The 20,939-nt window shown below is 50.8% G+C and overlaps 1 protein-coding gene across 6 annotated transcripts in view; it reads left to right on the forward strand.

Moving 5' to 3' along the window:
- The window catches only part of SLC25A18 (solute carrier family 25 member 18), a 33,202-nt gene extending 12,495 nt beyond the window's left edge, over nt 1–20,707 (forward strand). For 3 of the 6 annotated variants that reach the window (XM_054469441.2, XM_054469442.2, XM_054469443.2), the window contains exons 2-10: nt 8,224–8,311; nt 9,373–9,495; nt 9,694–9,749; nt 10,915–11,005; nt 11,760–11,878; nt 17,332–17,497; nt 18,115–18,269; nt 19,777–19,852; nt 20,281–20,707. In XM_054469441.2, coding sequence (XP_054325416.2) covers nt 8,292–8,311; nt 9,373–9,495; nt 9,694–9,749; nt 10,915–11,005; nt 11,760–11,878; nt 17,332–17,497; nt 18,115–18,269; nt 19,777–19,852; nt 20,281–20,422 — 948 coding nt within the window. In that variant the 5' untranslated portion in view covers nt 8,224–8,291 and the 3' untranslated portion in view covers nt 20,423–20,707. Of the gene's footprint in view, nt 1–8,091; nt 8,312–8,370; nt 9,205–9,372; nt 9,496–9,693; nt 9,750–10,914; nt 11,006–11,759; nt 11,879–17,331; nt 17,498–18,114; nt 18,270–19,776; nt 19,853–20,280 lie in introns of those variants that run through there. The other 3 variants (XM_054469440.2, XM_054469439.2, XM_054469444.2) reach the window with 2 other exon arrangements.
- The last annotated feature ends 232 nt before the right edge of the window (nt 20,708–20,939 follow it).

The raw sequence follows: 20,939 nt of genomic DNA on the forward strand, positions 1-20,939 counted from the left end.
AGCCAGATCTTGTCCCCTGAAAAAAAGAAGTACCCAGTGTTTTGTTACTGCCTACAGGATCACATTTAAAAATTCACTTTTCATGTCATGAAAATGCCAATCAAAAAGAAAACAAACAAAATTCCCTTTTAGGAAGGCATATACTGTCTCTAGCCACCCAGGCTCCCCACATGTGGCGTAACCTGCCTTTGCAGCCTCCTTCCCACAGTTCTGTTCCCTGAACCCTCTGCTCACACCAAGCCCACATCCAGGCTCTGCACGCCCCACCTTCTGCTTTTAAATGCTTCCTTTTTTTTTTTTTTTTTTTTTTTTGAGATGGAGTCTTGCTCTGTCCCCCAGGCTAGAGTGCAATGGCGTCATTCTGGCTCACTGCAATCACCACCTCCCGGGTTCAAGCGATTCTCCTGCCTCAGCCTCCCGAGTAGTTGGGATTACAGGCATGTGCCACCACGCCTGACTGATTTTTGTGTTTTTAGTAGAGACAGAGTTTCACTATGTTGGCCAGGCTGGTGTCGAACTCCTGACCTCGTGATCCACCCACCCTCAGCCTCCCAGAGTGCTGGTATCACAGGCGTGAGCCACCGTGCCTGGCCAATGCTCCCTTATTATTATTATTATTTATTTATTTATTTATTTATTTATTTATTGAGATGGAGTCTCGCTCTGTCGCCCAGGCTAGAGTGCAATGGCGCGATCTCAACTCACTGCAACCTCTGCCTCCCAGGTTCAAGCGATTCTCCTGCCTCAGCCTTCTGAGTACCTGGGATTACAGACATGCGTCACCATGCCCAGCTAATTGTTATATTTTTAGTAGAGACCAGGTTTCACCATGTTGGCCAGGCTGGTCTCAAACTCCTGACCTCAGGTGATCCACCTGCCTTGGCCTCCCACAGTGCTGGGATTACAGGCGTGAGCCACTGCGTCCCGTGCTCTCTTATTCTTTAAGGCCCACTTCTCCAAGCCAGCCCTTAGTGACCCTGCACACCTCTGAGCCTTTCAGCACGCACTGTCTAAGCCGTTTAGTTGCCATTAAATGGAATGTGAGGGTTTTAAAAAATGTATTTGTTAGTTAAGGACTCTTTGGTTACCAAGTTACAAAACTCGACTACTTGACAATAAGTCACCTCATTCGAAGCATAGTGGGAGACCCTTTTTGTGGTCAACATCAGGAATAAAGTGGATCGCTGTGCAGTAATAAGGCAGAAGTCTCCTGCCTCCCATCATCTCTGCGGGTCTGCCTTATTCATCTCTGTTTCCTAAATCATGTGACAAGTTTGCTGATGGGCCCCAAGTTTTATCTGTTACAGGTAAAGTCCCCCTGAAAGAGGCTGCATACACTTTAAAAATTCCTATGGAAGGGGTTGAATCATTCAGCTTAAGTCAGGTCTCCATCCTTACACAGTGAACAGTAGCCAGGGGATGGAATTCTAGCGACATGGCAGTTCGCAGTGCAACTAACCCAGAATAGCAAGGGGGAAAGGGCCGCTCCTAGAATGGGGTATGCTCACCCACTGCATTCCACCTTTTGACACTAAGAACATGCAAACATGCTATTTCCCATATATCAGATTTCTTCTTCTCAATATGATTCGGTTATCGCACGTAAATTGTGAATGCACTTGTCTTCCCAATGCACAGTGACACAATGTCATGGCCAGATGCTGCATCCCGAGGCAGTGACAGGGAGCCTCTGTCTTCCAGGGGGCTGTTTTTCTAGTCCTTTTCCGTTTTGGTTCCAAAGAGTTCCAGATGTGTTTTCTCATTGTTCTGCATCCCAGCACTTAGATGATTTTTTCTACCCCAATACTCCCCACACATTCTAAATTCCTTCAGAAAAGAAGGTAGAGGAGGCCAGGCATGGTGGCGCAAGCCTGTAATCCCAGCACTTTGGGAGGCCGAGGCGGGCGGATCAGAAGGTCAGGAGATGGAGACCATCTTGGCCAACATGGTGAAACCCTGTCTCTACTAAAAATACAAAAATTAGCCATTCGTGGCGGTATGAGCCTGTAGTCCCAGCTACTCAGGAAGCTGAGGCAAGAGAATCGCTTGAACCCAGGAGGCGGAGGTTACACAGTGAGCCAAGATCACACCACTGCACTCCAGCCTGGGCGACAGAGTGAGACTCCGTCTCAAAAAAAAAAAAAGTCTATTCCCATCAGTGCCGGAAGCAGTAGGATTTCAATTCTGTGGAGGGCAAGGCCTTGCTTTGTTCCCCAGCTGTGTCCCTGCTGCTTAGAACCGCAAATGGCATACAGTAGTCATTCAACAAATATCTGTAGAGCGACTAACACTTAGGCTTGTGGGTTGCCTTGGGGAGCAGTTATCGGCCCTGGTGCCAGGTTTGGGGTTTTCATGGTGCTATGACTCCTTTCATACTTTGCCTGGCTAATGGTTTCACCTTTGTTGCCTGTTACTAATGCATCTACTGCTGCCAGGAATCTTGTCAAGTCATAGGCTTTGATTAGCATAGGCCTGCTAAAGGGAACTTCCGGGGCTGGAATTGCAGCAGCTTGGTACAGCCTCGGGGTAGGGAGGCTCACACTCCAGCCAAATGCTCTCCATGGGTGGAAACACTATCACATCTGTTAGCTATGCTATGGAGTGGCCCTGGGATTAGGGTGTCCCTAATTTCTCTGGCATCCGTTAAATACCTCTATTCCAGTAGCCCAGGCTGGAGTGCAGTGGCGTGATCTTGGCTCACTGCAACCTCTGCCTCCTAGGTTCAAGCGATTCTCCTGCCTCAGCCTCCCAGGTAGCTGGGATTATAGATGCCCATCACCACACCTGGCTAACTTTTTTGCTGGGGGGGGCGGCCAGAGTCTCACTGTGTCACCCAGGCTGGAGTGCAGTGGCGCGATCTCGGCTCACTGCAAGCTCTGCCTCCCGGGTTCGCGCCATTATCCTGCCTCAGCCTCCCAAGTAGCTGGGACTACAGGCGCCCACCACCACGCCCAGCTAATTTTTTTGTATTTTTTAGTAGAGACGGGGTTTTACTGTCTTAGCCAGGATGGTCTTGATCTCCTGACGTTGTGATTCGCCCACCTTGGCCTCCCAAAGTGCTGGGATTACAGGCGTGAGCCACCAAGCCCAGCTAATTTTTTGTATTTTTAGTAGAGATGGGGTTTCTCCATGTTGGTCAGGCTGGTCTCGAACTCCTGACCTCAGGTGATCCGCCCGCCTCAGCCTTCCAAAGTGCTGAGATTATAGGTGTGAGCCACTGCGCCTGGCCCACAGTTTCTAAAGTGGTAATTTAGTTCTAGAAACAGCAGGGAATATGATTATAAGAGCAGTCACAATGTTCTCAATTATTGGACTCCCTGGCTTCAGACAGAAACGGTTGTGTCCTGTCTATTTATTTATTTATTTATTTTTTGAGACGAAGTCTCACTGTGTCACCCAGGCTGGAGTGCAGTGGTGCGATCTCGGCTCCCTGCAAGTTCTGCCTCCCAGGTTCACGCCATTCTCCTGCCTCAGCCTCCCTAGTAGCTGGGACTACAAGCACCCGCCACCACGCCCGGCTAATTTTTTTGTATTTTTAATGGAGACAGGGTTTCACCGTGTTACTCAGGATGGTCTCGATCTCCTGACCTTGTGATCTGCCCACCTTGCCCTCCCAAAGTGCTGGGATTACAGATGTGAGCCACCATACCCGGCCGTGTCCTATCCATTTTTAAGGCAGCCACTTGGAGTTGGAGCATGTCTTTCTCTCATAATCTCTTACCAGATGTCTCAGAGCAGCCTGTGCACTTTAACTCCAGACATTCTGCCACTGAGCCCCCTAGAGCTCCAGCTTTTAAAGCACTTGGGGTGAGCCTCGAGAGATGACAGACGGAGCTGCCCAAGAGCTGCCAGCTGCCAACCCTGCCTGGGGCTTCACGGCCCACGCCCTACTTCCTCTCAGCTGACTCCACACCCTGGGGCATGTAATTTCCATATTCTCACTCCCAGGGCTAATTTGGGGGATAAGACATTTGATTCGAAGTATCAGAAACCAGCTGGGTATAGTGGCTCACGCCTGTAATCCCAGCACTTTGGGAGGTTACGACTAGAGGATCATTTGAACCCAGGAATTCACGACCAGCCTGGATAACATAGTGAGACCCCATCTCTACAAAAAATAAACAATTATCTGAGCATGATGGTGCACACCTGTAGTCCCTGCTCCTTGGGAGGCTGAGGCCGGAGGATCGCTTGAGCCCAGGAGTTCAAGGCTGCAGAGAGCTGCGATTGTGCCACTGCACACTAACCTGGGAGACAGAGCAAGAACTTGTCTCAGAAAAAAAAAAAAAGTATCAGGAACTAATCCCCAGTCCTATCAAGTTAGGCATAAGGTCAATTTGTGACAGCTGAGTGTCACAGAAACCAAGGACAGGAATGCAACTGCCACTGGGAATGAACTGGAAGTGGGGATTTAAGCCACCCCAGAATGTCCCCATCTTTTGTTTCTTCTCCAGATGTGCTGCTTTGCTTTTCTGTATGTTTCTCTACGGACCAGCTACCTCTCCTCTGCCAACAGATCCAAGTCGTGCATGTTATGGGTCCAAACACCACGTGACAAGCCCATTCTTCCAGTTTCTCAGACCAGAAACTGCACTGTCCCCTAACTGCTTCTTCTCTCTCTTGCATCTGGTCCTTGGGGAAATCCTGTTTGCCCTGCCTTCAGCATATATCCACAGTTTAACCTTAACCACTCCTCGCCACCACTCGCGGGGACAAGCGGCCTTCGCCCCCTGCCTAGATTACTGTAGTACCTTCATTGTTCTTTCTACTTCTCTCTTTGCCCCTCTGCTGTCTCAAAACAGCATCCAAAATGCACCTAGCAAGAGCATGTCATTCCTCTGCACAAAACTCTCCAACTTCTCTCTTTTTTTTTTTTTTTTTGAGACGGAGTCTCGCTCTGTCACCCAGGCTGGAGTGCAATAGAGTGATCTTGGCTCACTGCAACCTCCGCCTCCCAGATTCAAGCGATTCTCCTGCCTCAGCCTCCTGAGTAGCTGAGATTACAGGTGCATGTCACCATGCCCGGCTAATTTTTGTATTTTTAGTAGAGACGGGGTTTCACCATGTTAGGCTGGTCTCGAACTCCTGACCTCTTGATCCACCCGCCTCAGCCTCCCAAAGTGCTGCGATTATAGGCGTGAGCCACCATGCCTGACCAACTTCTCTTTTTATTCAGAGTAAAAGCCAACGGCCCATGAGGCTTTCCACGGTCACACCTCCGCTCATTCACTCTGTAACTTTGTCTTACACAGGTTCACTCCTCACTGGCTGTCTTGCTGACCCCATAGCTTGAGGGCCTCACTCTGCTGTCGGGGCCTTTGCACTTGCTCCACTGCAAATGCTCCTCCCCCAGAGGCCTTTGTGGCCCATTCCCTCAGTTCCTTAGGAACAATCCCCTCCCTGGTCAAACCTCCACTGACATCTGTCTCCTTCCCTTCTGAATTTTTTTCTCTGTAGTATTTATCACTCTGCTATCCTTAGGATTTCTTTATCTTGTTTATCATTGTCTCCTCATCCAGACCTTAAGTCCTTTTTTTTTTTTTTTGAGATGGAGTCTCGCTCTGTCGCCCAGGCTGGAGTGCAGTGGCGCGATCTCGTCTCACTGAAAGCTCCACCTCCCGGGTTCACGCCATTCTCCTGCCTCAGCCTCCCAAGTAGCTGGGACTACAGGCACCCACCACCAGACCCGGCTAATTTTTTGTATTTTTAGTAGAGACGGGGTTTCACCGTGTTAGCCAGGATGGTCTCGATCTCCTGACCTCATGATCCGCCCGCCTCGGCCTCCCAAAGTGCTGGGATTACAGGAGTGAGCCACCGCGCCTGGCCAACTTAAGTCCTTTTTAAAAAATTTTTTACTTTATATAAACTGTTTGTTTTCTTTATTTATTTCTTTTTTGAGACAAAATCTCTCTCTATCACCCAGGCTAGAGTACAGTGGCACAGTCTCTGCTCACTGCAACCTTCACTTCCCAGGTTCAAGTGATTCTTCAGCCTCAGCCTCACCAGTAGCTAGGATTACAGGCGCCCGCCACCACACAGGCTAATATTTGTGGGGGTTTTTTTGGTTGTTTTTTTTTTTTTGAGACAGAGTCTCACTCTGTCGCCCAGGCTGGAGTGCAGTGGCGCGATCTCAGCTCACTGCAACCTCCACCTCCTGGGTTTAAGCAATTCTCCTGCCTCAGCCTCCTGAGTAGCTGGGACTACATGCACACACCACCATGCCCTGCTAATTTTTGTGTTTTTAGTAGAGATGGGTTTCACTATGTTGCCCAGGCTGGTCTCGAACTCCTGACCTCAGGTGATCTGCCGTCCTCGGCCTTCCAAAGTGTTGGGATTACAAGCATGAGCCACTGCGCCCTGCTTCTTCTTCTTCTTTTTTTTTTTTAGGGGGCATAGGGTTTCGCTCTGTTGCTCAGGCTGGAGTTTAGTGGTGTGATCTTGACTCACTGCAACCTCCACCTCCCGGCCTCAAACAATCCTCCCATCTCAGCCTCCTGAGTAGCTGGGCCACCATGGCCAGCTAATTTTTTGTATTTTTGTAAAGACGGGGTTTCGCTATATTGCCCAGGCTGGTCTTGAACTCCTGAGCTCAGGCGATCCACCCGCCTCAGCCTCCCAAAGTGCTGGAATTACAGGCGTGAGCCACTGCGCCCGGCCAAACTTAAGTCCTTGAGAACTAGAATGTGTCTTTTGTTCACTGCTATGTCACCAGACCTGGAGCAGTGCCCAGCACTCAGTAAATGTCTTCCTGAATGGATTAGTGTAGCACCAAGAGAAAGACTAATGTCTCCCCCACTCCTCCTTTCTTTTCTTACCCAAAACAAAATAGCTGGAGACAGCAAAGAATTGCTGGCAGCCTGGAGAGCAGTGAGGAGTGCAGGAGAGCTGGGGACCCTAAAGCAGCTTCAGGGCACCGGAGAGAAGAGGCTCCTCAGGGCCCGGGCCAGCCTGCGCCCAAGCGGAGAGCATCGGGAGAACTGCTCCTGACACCGCCCCTCTGGGGTTAAAGCAGCCCCACTCTGGCCAGGCATGGTGGCTCACGCCTGTAATCCCGGCACTTTGGGAGGCCGAGGCGAGTGGATCACCTCAGGTCGGAAAAAATACAAAAATAAAAATACAAAAATTCGCGCGGCATGGTGGCGCATGCCTGTAATCCCAGCTACTCCAGAGGCTAAGGCAGGAGACTGGCGTGAACCCAGGAGGTGGAGGTTGCAGTGAGCTGAGATCGCGCCACTGCACTCCAGCCTGGGCAACAAGAGCGAAACTCCATCTCAAAAAAATAGCAGGCCCCCTCCTCAGAAGCTGTCATAATTGTTGTAGCTTCCACTTGTCAATTAGGAGTATAATGTAGTTTGGTTTCTCAACAAGATCACATGAATTTCAGAAAACACAGTTTAATAGCCAAAAAGTAACTGTGGAGCATCTTAAGTGGGTTTTTTGTTTATGTGTTTGTTTTTGAGACAGTCTTGATCTGTCGCCCAGGCTGGAGTGCAGTGGTGTGATCTCGGCTCCACCACAACCTCTGTATCCTGTGTTCAAGCAATCTCCTATCTCAGCCTCCCAAGTAGCTGGGATTACTAGCCCACCACCACACCCAGCTAATGTTTGCATTTTTAGTAGAGATGGGGTTTCACCACGTTGCCCAGGCTGGTCTCGAACTCCTGAGCTCAGGCAATCCACCTGCCTCGGCCTCCCAAAGTGTTAGGATTACAAGCATGAGCCACCACGCCCGGCCATCTTAAGTATTTTATTGTAGTTCTTGGACACAATAAGAGGGATCCCTAGTTCACAGCAACTCCTCTTAAAATCCTTTCCCATCCCTTCTGCTTCCTCCGGCGCCACTCCCATGGCTTTGTCCAAAATGCCCCAGACATCCTTTCCTCCAGCCTCAGCAGGCTGTATCCTTCTGTCTCATTCACCTTCCTTCTTATCTGATCCCCAGAGTCCAAAAGTTCGAGGATTCTGATTTGAATCCCAAAATCCAAAAGGTTTAGGAAGGGAAAAAAGGGGAGCAAGCGGGCCGCATGAATCCACTAGTGACGTGCGTCCTCGCCCATCTGTGAGGTGAGTGTTTCTCTGACTACTTTGCAGGGGAGGAAGCTGCAGCCCAGGGAGGTCGTCACTTGCCGGGAAGGTGGCTCGGGCCAGGCTGCACTCAAAACCCGTGCTCTGTCCACACTGCTACGGGGCCAGAGCCAAGGAAGCTTCCACTTCTTCCCTCAGACAGCCCCGACAGCGGCTACCCCAAGGAGCCAGCAGCCTTGTGTCCTGGGATCCCCAGCACTTGCAGAATGACCCACCAGGATCTGAGGTGAGCTTGGCTGGGGCAGCCTGAGGCCCTGGGCCCTGCGCCTGGCGGAGAGTCGCTGTGGTGATAGCACATCCAGGTTTCTAAAGAACAAGCTGAGTCCTAGGGAAGAGCAAGACCCCTGTCCCCCATATAACATATACACTACATCTACTGCGGCAAATACGTACACACAAGCATCTGTGCACATATATATTATTGTTCAACATAGTTTAATTGTTTGCGTTCATCTTCTCTAACTACAAAACTAAGTTCACAGTTCTCTTTATCATCCCAAGTTTCTTCCTTTGTGAAAGGCCCACTATCATCTACTCTTACCACTTCCAAGTAAATCCATCTCCAAATATTTTGTTCACAGTCTGCCTCCCGCCTGAAAGATAAGAAAACTTTAGTGGGTTCCAAGGAGTCTGAGAAAGCTTTGTTTTCTATTTCCCGTCTTCCAAAGCTCCTATACCCAGCAGGGTGCGGGGCCATGTTATCTAAACTGTGGCTTTACTTTTGGCTGGAACTAGGTCACCTCAAGGGCTGACCGACTTGAAGCCCTCACTGTGGCAAGTGCCTGTTCTCTTGTTATGAACAATAGCTGGCATTCCCCCCCAGGCACGATTTCCATAGTCCTCAGCAACCCTGGAGTGAGTTCCCCGGGAATGCAGGCCCAGAGAGGAAAGATCACAGTCAGGATGCAACTCAGCTCTGCCTGACCTTCAGTCCGTTTGTGTGAGAACTGCACGCGTGGCTCCAGGCCTGCAGAGGAGCCAGAGGGCGGGCCGGGGAAGCTCGGGGCAGAGCCGTGCCCTGGTGGCGGCCCATAGGGGCAGAGCTGGGCTCCTCCCAGAAGCCCCTGCAGGTCCCAGCTCCAGGGACTTCCCGGGTTGCAGCAAGATGCCTCAGCCCTGGTGAGTGCGGCTGTCCTGTCTGGACCAGACCTGGGCCAGGGAGGCTGAAGAGGGTCTCTGGACACCTGTGGGGCTGGGGTTCCCCACTGTCTGTGCCCCTGCCGATTCCTGGCTGCATCCGCTCCCTAACCTACCCCTCCCTCTGCCTCTCTCCTCCCCCTGTCCTAGCATCACAGCCAAACTCATCAATGGAGGTGTAGCGGGGCTCGTGGGGGTGACCTGCGTGTTCCCCATGGACTTGGCCAAGACTCGCCTGCAGAACCAGCATGGGAAAGCCATGTACAAAGGAATGTAGGTGCTGGCAGGCGAGCGTGGAGGGCAGAGGCGCCCGGGGGAGGGATGGGGCCCCCTTCCCTCCAGTCTCCAGGCAGCGCGCGTGAGCGTGGGGGCTGGGGATCTGGTCAGCTGGGATGTGCCCGCGGGAGCAGGGCATGGAGGCGGCTGGGAAGCCCGCTGCACACTTACTCCTACTCTGGCCTCTGCATCCAGGATCGACTGCCTGATGAAGACAGCTCGGGCGGAGGGCTTCTTCGGCATGTACCGAGGTGGGCTTCTCAGGCCCCCAGGGAGGCTGGGCAGCAGGGATGAGCGTATGGGACATGGGGAACTGGTGTTCCATCCGTTGCTGCGGGGATGGGGCCAGGGCTGCCAGGGGGTCCTTCCTGATAAGCCTCTGTGCTCTTGGGTGGAGACAGAGGCAGCTCTGGGTCCTGGTAAGGCTTCCGGAGACCCACAGAGCACACCCCCGCCACCGCCTCAGTAAGAGCAGGCGAGCCCACCTTACCTGCCTGCCTCTCTCTGCCTGGCTAGAAGTGAAGAGAGAGAGGCTGAAAGGGACTGAGCAAAAGGGGCCTGAGCTCCTGGCAAGTTCTGGGTGGCTCCTCCCCAGCACGGTCCAGCGCTGCTACGGTCCCTGCGGGGTCCCCAGCCAGGAGGTACCTTGGACAGTGGATCCAAAGTTGGAGTTGAGCCGGAGCTCGTATGCTTGTGCCTCTGAGAAGCAAAATACAAACCCTAGACAGCCCCGAGCTAGCAGCCAATGGGACTGGCTTGTGCGGCACAGAGGAGGGGAACCCCAGTCCCTGAGCCTGGCGCCTGTCACTGGAACTGCTGCTTTATCATCAGCGACCCCACCAGCAGCAACAAAAATAAAATGACTTCCTGATAACCAAACTGAGGAGTCCGTAAGAAAAAAATACGTAAAAAGGGGAGAATGTGGGGCCGGGTGCGGTGGCTCACGCCTGTAATCCCAGCACTTTGGGAGGTCGAGACGGGCGGATCACGAGGTCAGGAGATCGAGACCATCCTGGCTAACACAGTGAAACCCCGTCTCTACTAAAAAATACAAAAAAAAAAAAAATTAGCCGGGCATGGTGTCGGGCGCCTGTAGTCCCAGCTACTAGGGAGGCTGAGGCAGGAGAATGGCGTTAACCCGGGAGGCGGAGCTTGCAGTGAGCCGAGACCGCGCCACTGCACTCCAGCCTGGGCGACAGAGCAAGACTGTGTCTCAAAAAAAAAAAAAAAAAAAAAAGGAGAATGTTGTAGGGAGTGGGAATGGAAAGTTATTTCAGTGAAATAGGCCCAGGAGCCCCACCTGGCCCCCAAGATGCCCTTCACTCCGAGACTGGCCTGGCTAGGGCTGAAGGGCAGACCCGGGGAACTGTTATTTCTGGGACGGGCTTGACTCCCCATCTTGTCCTTCACTTACAGGGGCTGCAGTGAACCTCACTCTGGTCACTCCAGAGAAGGCCATCAAGCTGGCAGCCAACGACTTTTTCCGGCAGCTGCTCGTGGAAGATGGGTATGGCCAGGTGGGGTGGGGTTGGATCTTGCACTGTGTGTTTTTTGGGAGAGATGGCAGGAAGATTTCAAATGTGCCTCAGTATACCTGCCTGCATGCATATAAATATGTGCACACATGGCTGAGGGCTGGTGTGTGTTTGGGCTGCTGGAGAGTGAAGGGAGAGAATGAGCTGGTATACTTTGGAAGTGTGACAGATAATATAGAGAACATATAGCATATACAGACAAATCCATCAACTAGCCAATAAATTTTTTAAAATCAGCCACCAAGCTGGGTGCAGTGGCTCAGGCCTGTAATCCCAGCACTTTAGGAGGTTGAGGAAGGAGGATCGAGGTTGCAGTGAGCCATGTTGGCTCCACTGCACTTCAGCATGGGTGACAGAGCGAGACCTCATCTCAGGAAAAACAAAGCCCCCAAACACTTTCTAGCTCTCTCTGTGCCTCACATTGCCCAGTGATGTTCTTGAAGGGATCAAGGACAACGCCTGGCCTGGGTAGTTTTCTCTGTCACTGTTTTCAGCTTCCATGCGGTGCTACCTCCCTAGCAGGCTTTGTTTTAAACTTAGTCCCCTCTCGGTACAGAGACCACACCTAAGGGCTAGCTGATGACTTGACCAGCTGGGTGAGTGGTAGCCACGGGTGCCATCCAGGGAAAGTCCCCCTCTCACAAGAGGGCAGCTGCACCAGGGCGGGCCTGTGGCCTGCGGCTGAAGGAGCCTGCAGCTGAAGGAGCCTGACACCTGTTCCCATAGGATGCAGCGGAACCTGAAGATGGAGATGCTTGCCGGGTGTGGGGCTGGGATGTGCCAGGTGGTGGTGACCTGTCCCATGGAAATGCTCAAGATTCAGCTGCAGGATGCTGGACGCCTGGGTGAGGCCTGTCCCCACCACCTATGGGAACAGTAAAGGGCTGGGATTGGAACCAGGCCATCCCACACCCCACCCTTATTTGCTAGGCTATGTGACCAGTCAACTTTCCAAGCAGGTAGAAGTCTTTGGCCAGGCACGGTGGCTCACGCCTGTAATCCCAGCACTATGGGAGGCCGAGGCAGGTGGATTACTTGAGGTCAGGAGTTCGAGACCAGCCTGCCCAACATGGTAAAACCCCATCTCTACTAAAGATACAAAAATTAGCTGGGCGTGGTGGTGCATGCCTGTAATCCTAGCTACTCGGGAGGCTGAGGCAGGAGAATTGCTTGAGCCTGGGAGGCAGAGGTTGCTGTGAGCTGAGATTGCACCACTGCACTCCAGCCTGGGCGACAGAGTGAGACTCTGTCTCAAAAAAAAAAAAAGTCTTCATTTATGGTTACCCATTTCATCAATGCTGCCAGCTCTAGAACAAATAGCAGAAATGAGAATGTTGATTCAGAGGGTCAGAAAATACTTAAGGCTTCTGTCATATTTTCTTCACAATTAGACTTGATTTCCTAAAGATTTTAAGAAATGCTGGCCGGGTGCAGTGGCTCACGCCTGTAATCCCAGCACTTTGGGAGGCTGAGGCGGGCGGATTACGAGGTCAGAAGATTGAGACCATCCTGGCTAACACGGTGAAACCCCATCTTTACTAAAAATACAAAAAATTAGCCGGACGTGATGGTGGGCACCTGTAGTCTCAGCTACTCAGGAGGCTGAGGCAAGAGAATGGCGTGAACCTGGGAGGCAGAGCTTGCAGTGAGCGGAGCTTGCACCACTGCACTCCAGCCTGGGAGACAGAGCAAGACTCCGTCTCAAAGAAAAAAAGAAATGCCGCCTGGCGTGATGGCTCATGCCTGTAATCCCAGCACTTTGGGAGGCCGAGGCAGGCGGATCACCTGAGGTCAGGGGTTCAAGACCAGCCTGGCCAACATGGTGAAACCCCGTCTCAACTAAAAATACAAAAATTAGCCAGGCATGGTGGTGTGTGCCTATAATCCCAGCTACTCGGGAGGCTGAGGCAGGAGAATCGCTTGAACCCAGGAGGCAGAGGTTGCAGTGAGCCGAGATCATGCCATTTACACTCCAGCCTGGAGGACAAAAGTGAGACTTCGTCTCAAAAAAAAAAAAAAAAAAGAAATGCCAATGACTGGCTCACTGAAACCTCCAGTCAGTATTTTATGCTATAGAAACTGGCTTTTGGTAGAAAGGCATAAAAAGGGAGAAGAGAATCATTCCCATTCTTTTGTTTTTTCCTGGAAGAGAAGTTTGGCCCTTTCCTAAATCCTGGTCCTCTCAGAATGATGGAGTGGTGTTGGCTTAGCGTGGTACACTCCTGTAATCTCAGCTCCTCAGGAGGCTGAGGCAGGAGGATCCAGAGTTTGAGCCCAGCCTGGGCAACATAGCAAGAACTTGTCTCCAGTAAAAAAAAGCAGCTGGGCGCAGTGGCTCATGCCTGTAATCCCAGCACTTTGGGAGGCTGAGGCGGGCAGATTACCTGAGGTCAGTAGTTCGAGACCAGCCTGGCAAACATGGTGAAACCCCATCTCTACTAAAAATACAAAATTAGCCGGGCGTGGTGGTGCATGCCTGTAATCTCAGCTACTCGGGAGGCTGAGGCAGGAGAATCACTTGAACCCGGGAGGCAGAGGTTGCAGCGAGCGGAGATCACACCACTGCACTCCAGCCTGGATGACAGAGCGAGACTCTGTCTCAAAAAAAAAAAAAAAAGAAAAGAAAATGTGCGGATAACTAGATTCCTAGTATGAAATATTTTCCTGCTGGATACCAAACAAATCTGGGACATGACATTGGGAATAGCTTCCTTTTGGCAAGGACTTATAATCTAAGCAAAGCTTCTCAGACACTGAGATTTAGGAAAAGAAATACTCACAGAATTTCAGTGTCGTAAATCCCATGGTTATTAATGGGCCTCACATTTTATTTTATCATTATTTATTTATTTATTTTATTATTATTATTATTATTATTTATTTTTATTTTTTTTTTTTAGGCAGAGTTTCACTCTGTTGACCAGGCTGGAGTCCAATGGTGCTATCTTGGCTCACCGCAACTTCTGCCTCCCAGGTTCAAGTGATTCTCCTGCCTCAGCCTCCTGAGTAGCTGGGATTACAAGCATGCACTACCACGTCCGGCTAATTTTTTTTTTTTTTTTGTATTTTTAGTAGAGACAAGGTTTCTCCATGTTGGTCAGGCTGGTCTGGAACTCCCGACCTCAGGTGATACGCCCACCTCGGCCTCCCAAAGTATTGGGATTACAGGTGTGAGCCACCGTGCCCGGCCACCTCACAACATTTTAAATGTGGTATAATTCCATTCTAATGAGTAATATTGAATTTATCAAATGATGGGCTCTGAATGATTTAAAGAATCAAATTCTACCAAATAGGGAAGGGTGGGAAGGACCTGTTCACCTTATCTTGGAGGACGAGCAGGAGGAGGTGCCCTGGAAGCCTGAGGGAGACCATTCCATCCTATTAGCATTTTAGGACACAGGAATTTCACGTATGTTCTGCCTAATGGTGGAAAGCAACAAATTCTTTTTGTGTCTAGAAATCACCTAGGCCGGGTGCGGTGGCTCACGCCTGTAATCCCAGCACTTTGGGAGGCTGAGGCGGGCGGATTACGAGGTCAGAAGATTGAGACCATCCTGGCTAACACGGTGAAACCCCATCTTTACTAAAAATACAAAAAATTAGCCGGACGTGATGGTGGGCACCTGTAGTCTCAGCTACTCAGGAGGCTGAGGCAAGAGAATGGCGTGAACCTGGGAGGCAGAGCTTGCAGTGAGCGGAGCTTGCACCACTGCACTCCAGCCTGGGAGACAGAGCAAGACTCCGTCTCAAAGAAAAAAAGAAATGCCGCCTGGCGTGATGGCTCATGCCTGTAATCCCAGCACTTTGGGAGGCCGAGGCAGGCGGATCACCTGAGGTCAGGGGTTCAAGACCAGCCTGGCCAACATGGTGAAACCCCGTCTCAACTAAAAATACAAAAATTAGCCAGGCATGGTGGTGTGTGCCTATAATCCCAGCTACTCGGGAGGCTGAGGCAGGAGAATCGCTTGAACCCAGGAGGCAGAGGTTGCAGTGAGCCGAGATCATGCCATTTACACTCCAGCCTGGAGGACAAAAGTGAGACTTCGTCTCAAAAAAAAAAAAAAAAAAAGAAATGCCAATGACTGGCTCACTGAAACCTCCAGTCAGTATTTTATGCTATAGAAACTGGCTTTTGGTAGAAAGGCATAAAAAGGGAGAAGAGAATCATTCCCATTCTTTTGTTTTTTCCTGGAAGAGAAGTTTGGCCCTTTCCTAAATCCTGGTCCTCTCAGAATGATGGAGTGGTGTTGGCTTAGCGTGGTACACTCCTGTAATCTCAGCTCCTCAGGAGGCTGAGGCAGGAGGATCCAGAGTTTGAGCCCAGCCTGGGCAACATAGCAAGAACTTGTCTCCAGTAAAAAAAAGCAGCTGGGCGCAGTGGCTCATGCCTGTAATCCCAGCACTTTGGGAGGCTGAGGCGGGCAGATTACCTGAGGTCAGTAGTTCGAGACCAGCCTGGCAAACATGGTGAAACCCCATCTCTACTAAAAATACAAAATTAGCCGGGCGTGGTGGTGCATGCCTGTAATCTCAGCTACTCGGGAGGCTGAGGCAGGAGAATCACTTGAACCCGGGAGGCAGAGGTTGCAGCGAGCGGAGATCACACCACTGCACTCCAGCCTGGATGACAGAGCGAGACTCTGTCTCAAAAAAAAAAAAAAAGAAAAGAAAATGTGCGGATAACTAGATTCCTAGTATGAAATATTTTCCTGCTGGATACCAAACAAATCTGGGACATGACATTGGGAATAGCTTCCTTTTGGCAAGGACTTATAATCTAAGCAAAGCTTCTCAGACACTGAGATTTAGGAAAAGAAATACTCACAGAATTTCAGTGTCGTAAATCCCATGGTTATTAATGGGCCTCACATTTTATTTTATCATTATTTATTTATTTATTTTATTATTATTATTATTATTATTTATTTTATTTTTTTTTTTTTAGGCAGAGTTTCACTCTGTTGCCCAGGCTGGAGTCCAATGGTGCTATCTTGGCTCACCGCAACTTCTGCCTCCCAGGTTCAAGTGATTCTCCTGCCTCAGCCTCCTGAGTAGCTGGGATTACAAGCATGCACTACCACGTCCGGCTAATTTTTTTTTTTTTTTTGTATTTTTAGTAGAGACAAGGTTTCTCCATGTTGGTCAGGCTGGTCTGGAACTCCCGACCTCAGGTGATACGCCCACCTCGGCCTCCCAAAGTATTGGGATTACAGGTGTGAGCCACCGTGCCCGGCCACCTCACAACATTTTAAATGTGGTATAATTCCATTCTAATGAGTAATATTGAATTTATCAAATGATGGGCTCTGAATGATTTAAAGAATCAAATTCTACCAAATAGGGAAGGGTGGGAAGGACCTGTTCACCTTATCTTGGAGGACGAGCAGGAGGAGGTGCCCTGGAAGCCTGAGGGAGACCATTCCATCCTATTAGCATTTTAGGACACAGGAATTTCACGTATGTTCTGCCTAATGGTGGAAAGCAACAAATTCTTTTTGTGTCTAGAAATCACCTAGGCCGGGTGTGGTGGCTCACGCCTGTAATCCCAGCACTTTGGGAGGCCAAGGCAGGTGGATCACCTGAGGTCAGGAGTTTGAGACCAGCCTGACCAACATGGTAAGACACCATCTCTACTAAAAATACAAAAATCAGCCAGATATGGTGGCACATGCCTATAATCCCAGCACTTTGGGAGGCCAAGGCAGGTGGATCACCTGAGATCAGGAGTTTGAGACCAGCCTGACCAACATGGTGAAACATCATCTCTACTAAAAATACAAAAATCAGCCAGGTGTAGTGCACGTGCCTGTAACCCCAGCTACCAGGGAGGCTGAGGCAGGAGAATCGCTTGAACCCAGGAGGTGGAGGTTGCAGTGAGCCGAGATTGCACCACTGCAAATAAATAAATAAATAAAATAACTAAAAATAAAAATGACCTACATAGGCTGAGAAATGGTTTAGAAATGGAAGCCAGATCAAAACCAGTTTTAATGGGAGGGTAAGGAATGGAGGCCTAAGGAACGTGGCAGAGAAGCAAGCGGGCCAGGCTGTGGCTGTGCTCTTGGGAAGTGTTCTCAGCATTGGGATAGCTCCTGAGATACTGTAGACCTTAGGAAGACGTCCTCAGAGCCAAAAATTAACATTCTAAAATTAGGACATTCTTCTGGATGCTAGCTGAGGTGTCAGCCTGGCCTCTGAACTGTCCCAGGGGCAGGGATTGAGAGCCACACTCAGGAGTGTTTTGTAGCATCTGTTGGGGACCAGGTAGTGATGAGGTCTGTCCTTTCCCTTCCAGCCATCCATCGTCAGGGCTCAGCCTCAGCACCCTCCACCTCCAGGTCCTACACAACTGGTTCGGCTTCCACCCACAGGCGCCCCTCTGCCACCCTCATTGCCTGGGAGCTGCTCCACACTCAGGGCCTGGCTGGGCTCTACAAGGGCCTAGGTGCCACTCTCCTCAGGTGAGCCTTTCTTCCAGTTCCCTAGGACAAGTGCACGGGGGAGGGCACGAGGGCCAGAGAGCCGGTTGTCCCTATCTGCCTCTGTGTCCTTCCCAGAATATCCAAACCCAGGTGAGCAAACGATTTCCAGGCTTCCTGTTTTGTCCGGAACTGGCCAGGGTGGCACCGAATGGGTACCTAGAAGACGAAAGTTTTAGGCCGCTTGTATAGTGATGACCAGGCCCACAGGAAGGCTTTGTGGCCCAAAGGCACCTAAGAAAGCCCTGTCTACAGAGGACCGCGGAGTTCATAGTGAATGAGTGGTCATGCCCCTCATCGTCCCTTGGCCTGCCTGCCCCTGTGCAGAACGCATCTCCCGCCTCGGACGTGCCTCTGGCAGTCAAGAGGCTGCAGGTGCTGCAGGGCAGAGGAAGGAGCTGGGAGGGCGGGACAGATGGCAACAGCTCTTTTGTCCCCTGCTGTCCCTCACCCACGCTCATGGGGCACGGAAGATGGGAAGAGTCCCCGTGGCTCCTCTCACTGCAAGCCCCACAGCTCACAGCAAAGCTCATTGTCCCACCTTGGGTGGCAGCCCCAGGGGAGCTTGGAGCTCAGTGTTTCTCCTTCCTCTTCTGCAGAGATATTCCCTTCTCCATCATCTACTTCCCACTGTTTGCCAACCTTAACAACCTGGGGTTCAACGAGCTCGCCGGTAAGGCGTCCTTTGCACATTCCTTCGTGTCAGGCTGTGTGGCAGGTTCCGTAGCTGCGGTCGCAGTGACGCCTCTAGATGGTAAGGAGGTGGGAGATGTGTCCTTTCTATGGGATAAACAGTAATTTTGCACTTATAGATGAAATAGCCCGACCCTGGAAGCCATACTGGGTTGCAATCTGGCTGCTGGCAGAGGCTCACTAGAGGCCCTCACGGAGAAAGTGGGGCCCAAGAGACCTTCCTTCTGTTTCTCATCCCTGACACATCCCCTCACCTTCAAGATGCTGATTCCTTTAGCTTTTTATCCACTCAGAAGAGTTGTGAGCCCCAGCTATAAATTATTGCTAATGTGTTAAAATTTGGGGCTGGCCGGGTGTGGTGGCTCACGCTTGTAATCCCAGCACTTTGGGAGCCCAGCACTTTTGGATCACCTGAGGTCAGGAGTTTGAGACCATCCTGGTCAACATGGTGAAACCCTGTCTCTACTAAAAATGCAAAAAAAAATTAGCTGAGTGTGATGGCGGGTGCCTGCAGTCCCAGCTACTTGGGAGGCTGAGGCAGGAGAATCATTTGAACCCAGGAGGTGGAGGTTGCAGTGAGCCAAGACCACACCACTGCACTCCAGCCTGGGCGACAGCACAAAACTCCATCTCAAAAAGTAAAGAAATACATAAAATTTGGGGCTAATGGCGGGAGCTAAACCCAGCGTGAGAAGACAATGCTTCCCTCTGTGATAGGGCTGCCTCCAGCTCCCTAAACTTGCGGGTAGACTTCCTATACCAACAGTAACCTGACCAGGTGCGGCGGCTCACGCCTGTAATCCCAAAACTTTGGGAGGCTGAGACAGGAGCCCAGGAGTTTGAGACCAGCCTGGGCAACAAAGTGAGACCCTGTCTCTAAAAAAAGTCAAAACATTAGCTGGGTGTGGTGGCGCATGCCTGTAGTCCCAACCACTTGGGAGGCTGAGGTGGCAAGATCACTTGAGCCCAGATGGTTGAGGCTGCAGTGAGCTGTGATTGTGCCACTGCACTCCAGCCTGGGCAACAGAGTGAGACCCTGTCTCAACAAAACCAAACAAAGCCACAGTAACATGACTCATTTATTTTATAGCTGAGGCCCAAAGAGGAAGACCTCCACTTACAGATCACACAATGGCAGAACTGGCCTCATGACCGTTTTTTTTCTTTTTTTGTTTTTGAGACGGAGTCTTGCTCTGTTGCCCAGGCTGGAGTGCAGTGGTACAATCTCAGCTTACTGCAAGCTCCACCTCCCTTGTTCAAGCGATTCTCCTGCCCCAGCCTCATGAGTAGCTGGGACTACAGGCACGCGCCATGCCCAGCTCATTTTTGTATTTTTAGTAGAGATGGGGTTTCACTATGTTGGCCAGGCTGGTCTCAAACTCCTGACCTTGTGATCCGCCCACCTCAGCCTCCCAAAGTGCCGGGATTACAGGCATGAGGCACTGCGCCCAGCCTATGAGTCAGTTTTATATGTGGTGGCTCTAAAGGAGGACCCAGCCCCTTAGTGTTGAGGGGAGGACACCGAAAGTAAGCTGTTCACTACTTACTTTAACTTTTACTTGATTTAGTTCTGAAAACTCGAATCCAAACCCTCAAGAAAGGCCTGGGTGAGGACATGTACAGTGGTATCACCGACTGTGCCAGGTGAGAGCCAGGGTCCCCTCAAATGGTGGCTGGGACAGGTTCCTCTGCGTGGGTGTCTGCCTACACCAGATTTAGAGACCAACTTGAATGCTGGGCTCTGGGTTTCTTTGAAGTCTGTCTTTCCCTCACTTCTCAAAGAAAACAGAATGTACTGGGGGCCTTTTTCTTCTTCCTGGCATCCCTACAGCATCTCTCACCAAAGATTCTAGCCACATCTAACCTATTTCCAAGGCCTTGACCCAACTGCATAAGTAACCAACCTGCCTGCACCTAGCGGGCGAGGTACAGCTCCCACACCGTTGGCCTCTTGCTCTTGTTGTGGAAGGCACTATTCTCAAATGAGAGGTGCACAAATGGAGAGGCTGCCACTGAGGGCTGCTTGCAGAATGCCCCTGCCCATCAGCTCACTGGCTCTTCTTTCTCCCCAGGAAACTCTGGATTCAGGAGGGACCATCTGCCTTCATGAAAGGCGCTGGCTGCCGGGCACTGGTCATAGCACCTCTCTTTGGGATTGCTCAAGGGGTCTATTTTTTTGGGATTGGAGAGCGCATCTTAAAGTGTTTTGAGTAGACAGAGCTGGAGGTCAAGTCCCTGCGCTCGCCGCCCTCTCTCTAGCCCATTTTACTTAGCCTAGAGGGGGCAAGGGCAGGCGGGGCCACTCCGGCCTGCCTGGTCCTCTGCGTTGTAGTGCTACCTCAATCTCGGGAGAAACAGCCCTATATTCTAACAAGTTGAGCATAGCCTTCTTCCTCTTCATGTCTACGCTCATGTTCCTTTGTGGGCACAGCTACCAGGGGCTTTTGGAAGCCCCTAACCACCTACTTTTCAATAAAAATGGTACTTTCATTGTATTAATTGCAGGACCTTAACAGGTAGTCACAATAGAAGGGTTGTTTCTATATTTTAACATTTCTACTTCACAGTCAAACTTGGCATTCTTCAGTCAGCTTGAGGATTTAGCATTGTTAATCTTGGACTCCATAACTTATGAGTCCTAGCACTGATTTTGAGGAAAAGGAGGATCAGAAGTTCAAGGGACAGTGAAAGCCCTCAGAGTCAGCACCTAGTTTGAGACCAAGCACCTTTT

This window comes from Pongo pygmaeus, chromosome 23 (genome assembly GCF_028885625.2).
Source record: "Pongo pygmaeus isolate AG05252 chromosome 23, NHGRI_mPonPyg2-v2.0_pri, whole genome shotgun sequence".
NCBI classification, from domain to species: domain Eukaryota; kingdom Metazoa; phylum Chordata; class Mammalia; order Primates; family Hominidae; genus Pongo; species Pongo pygmaeus.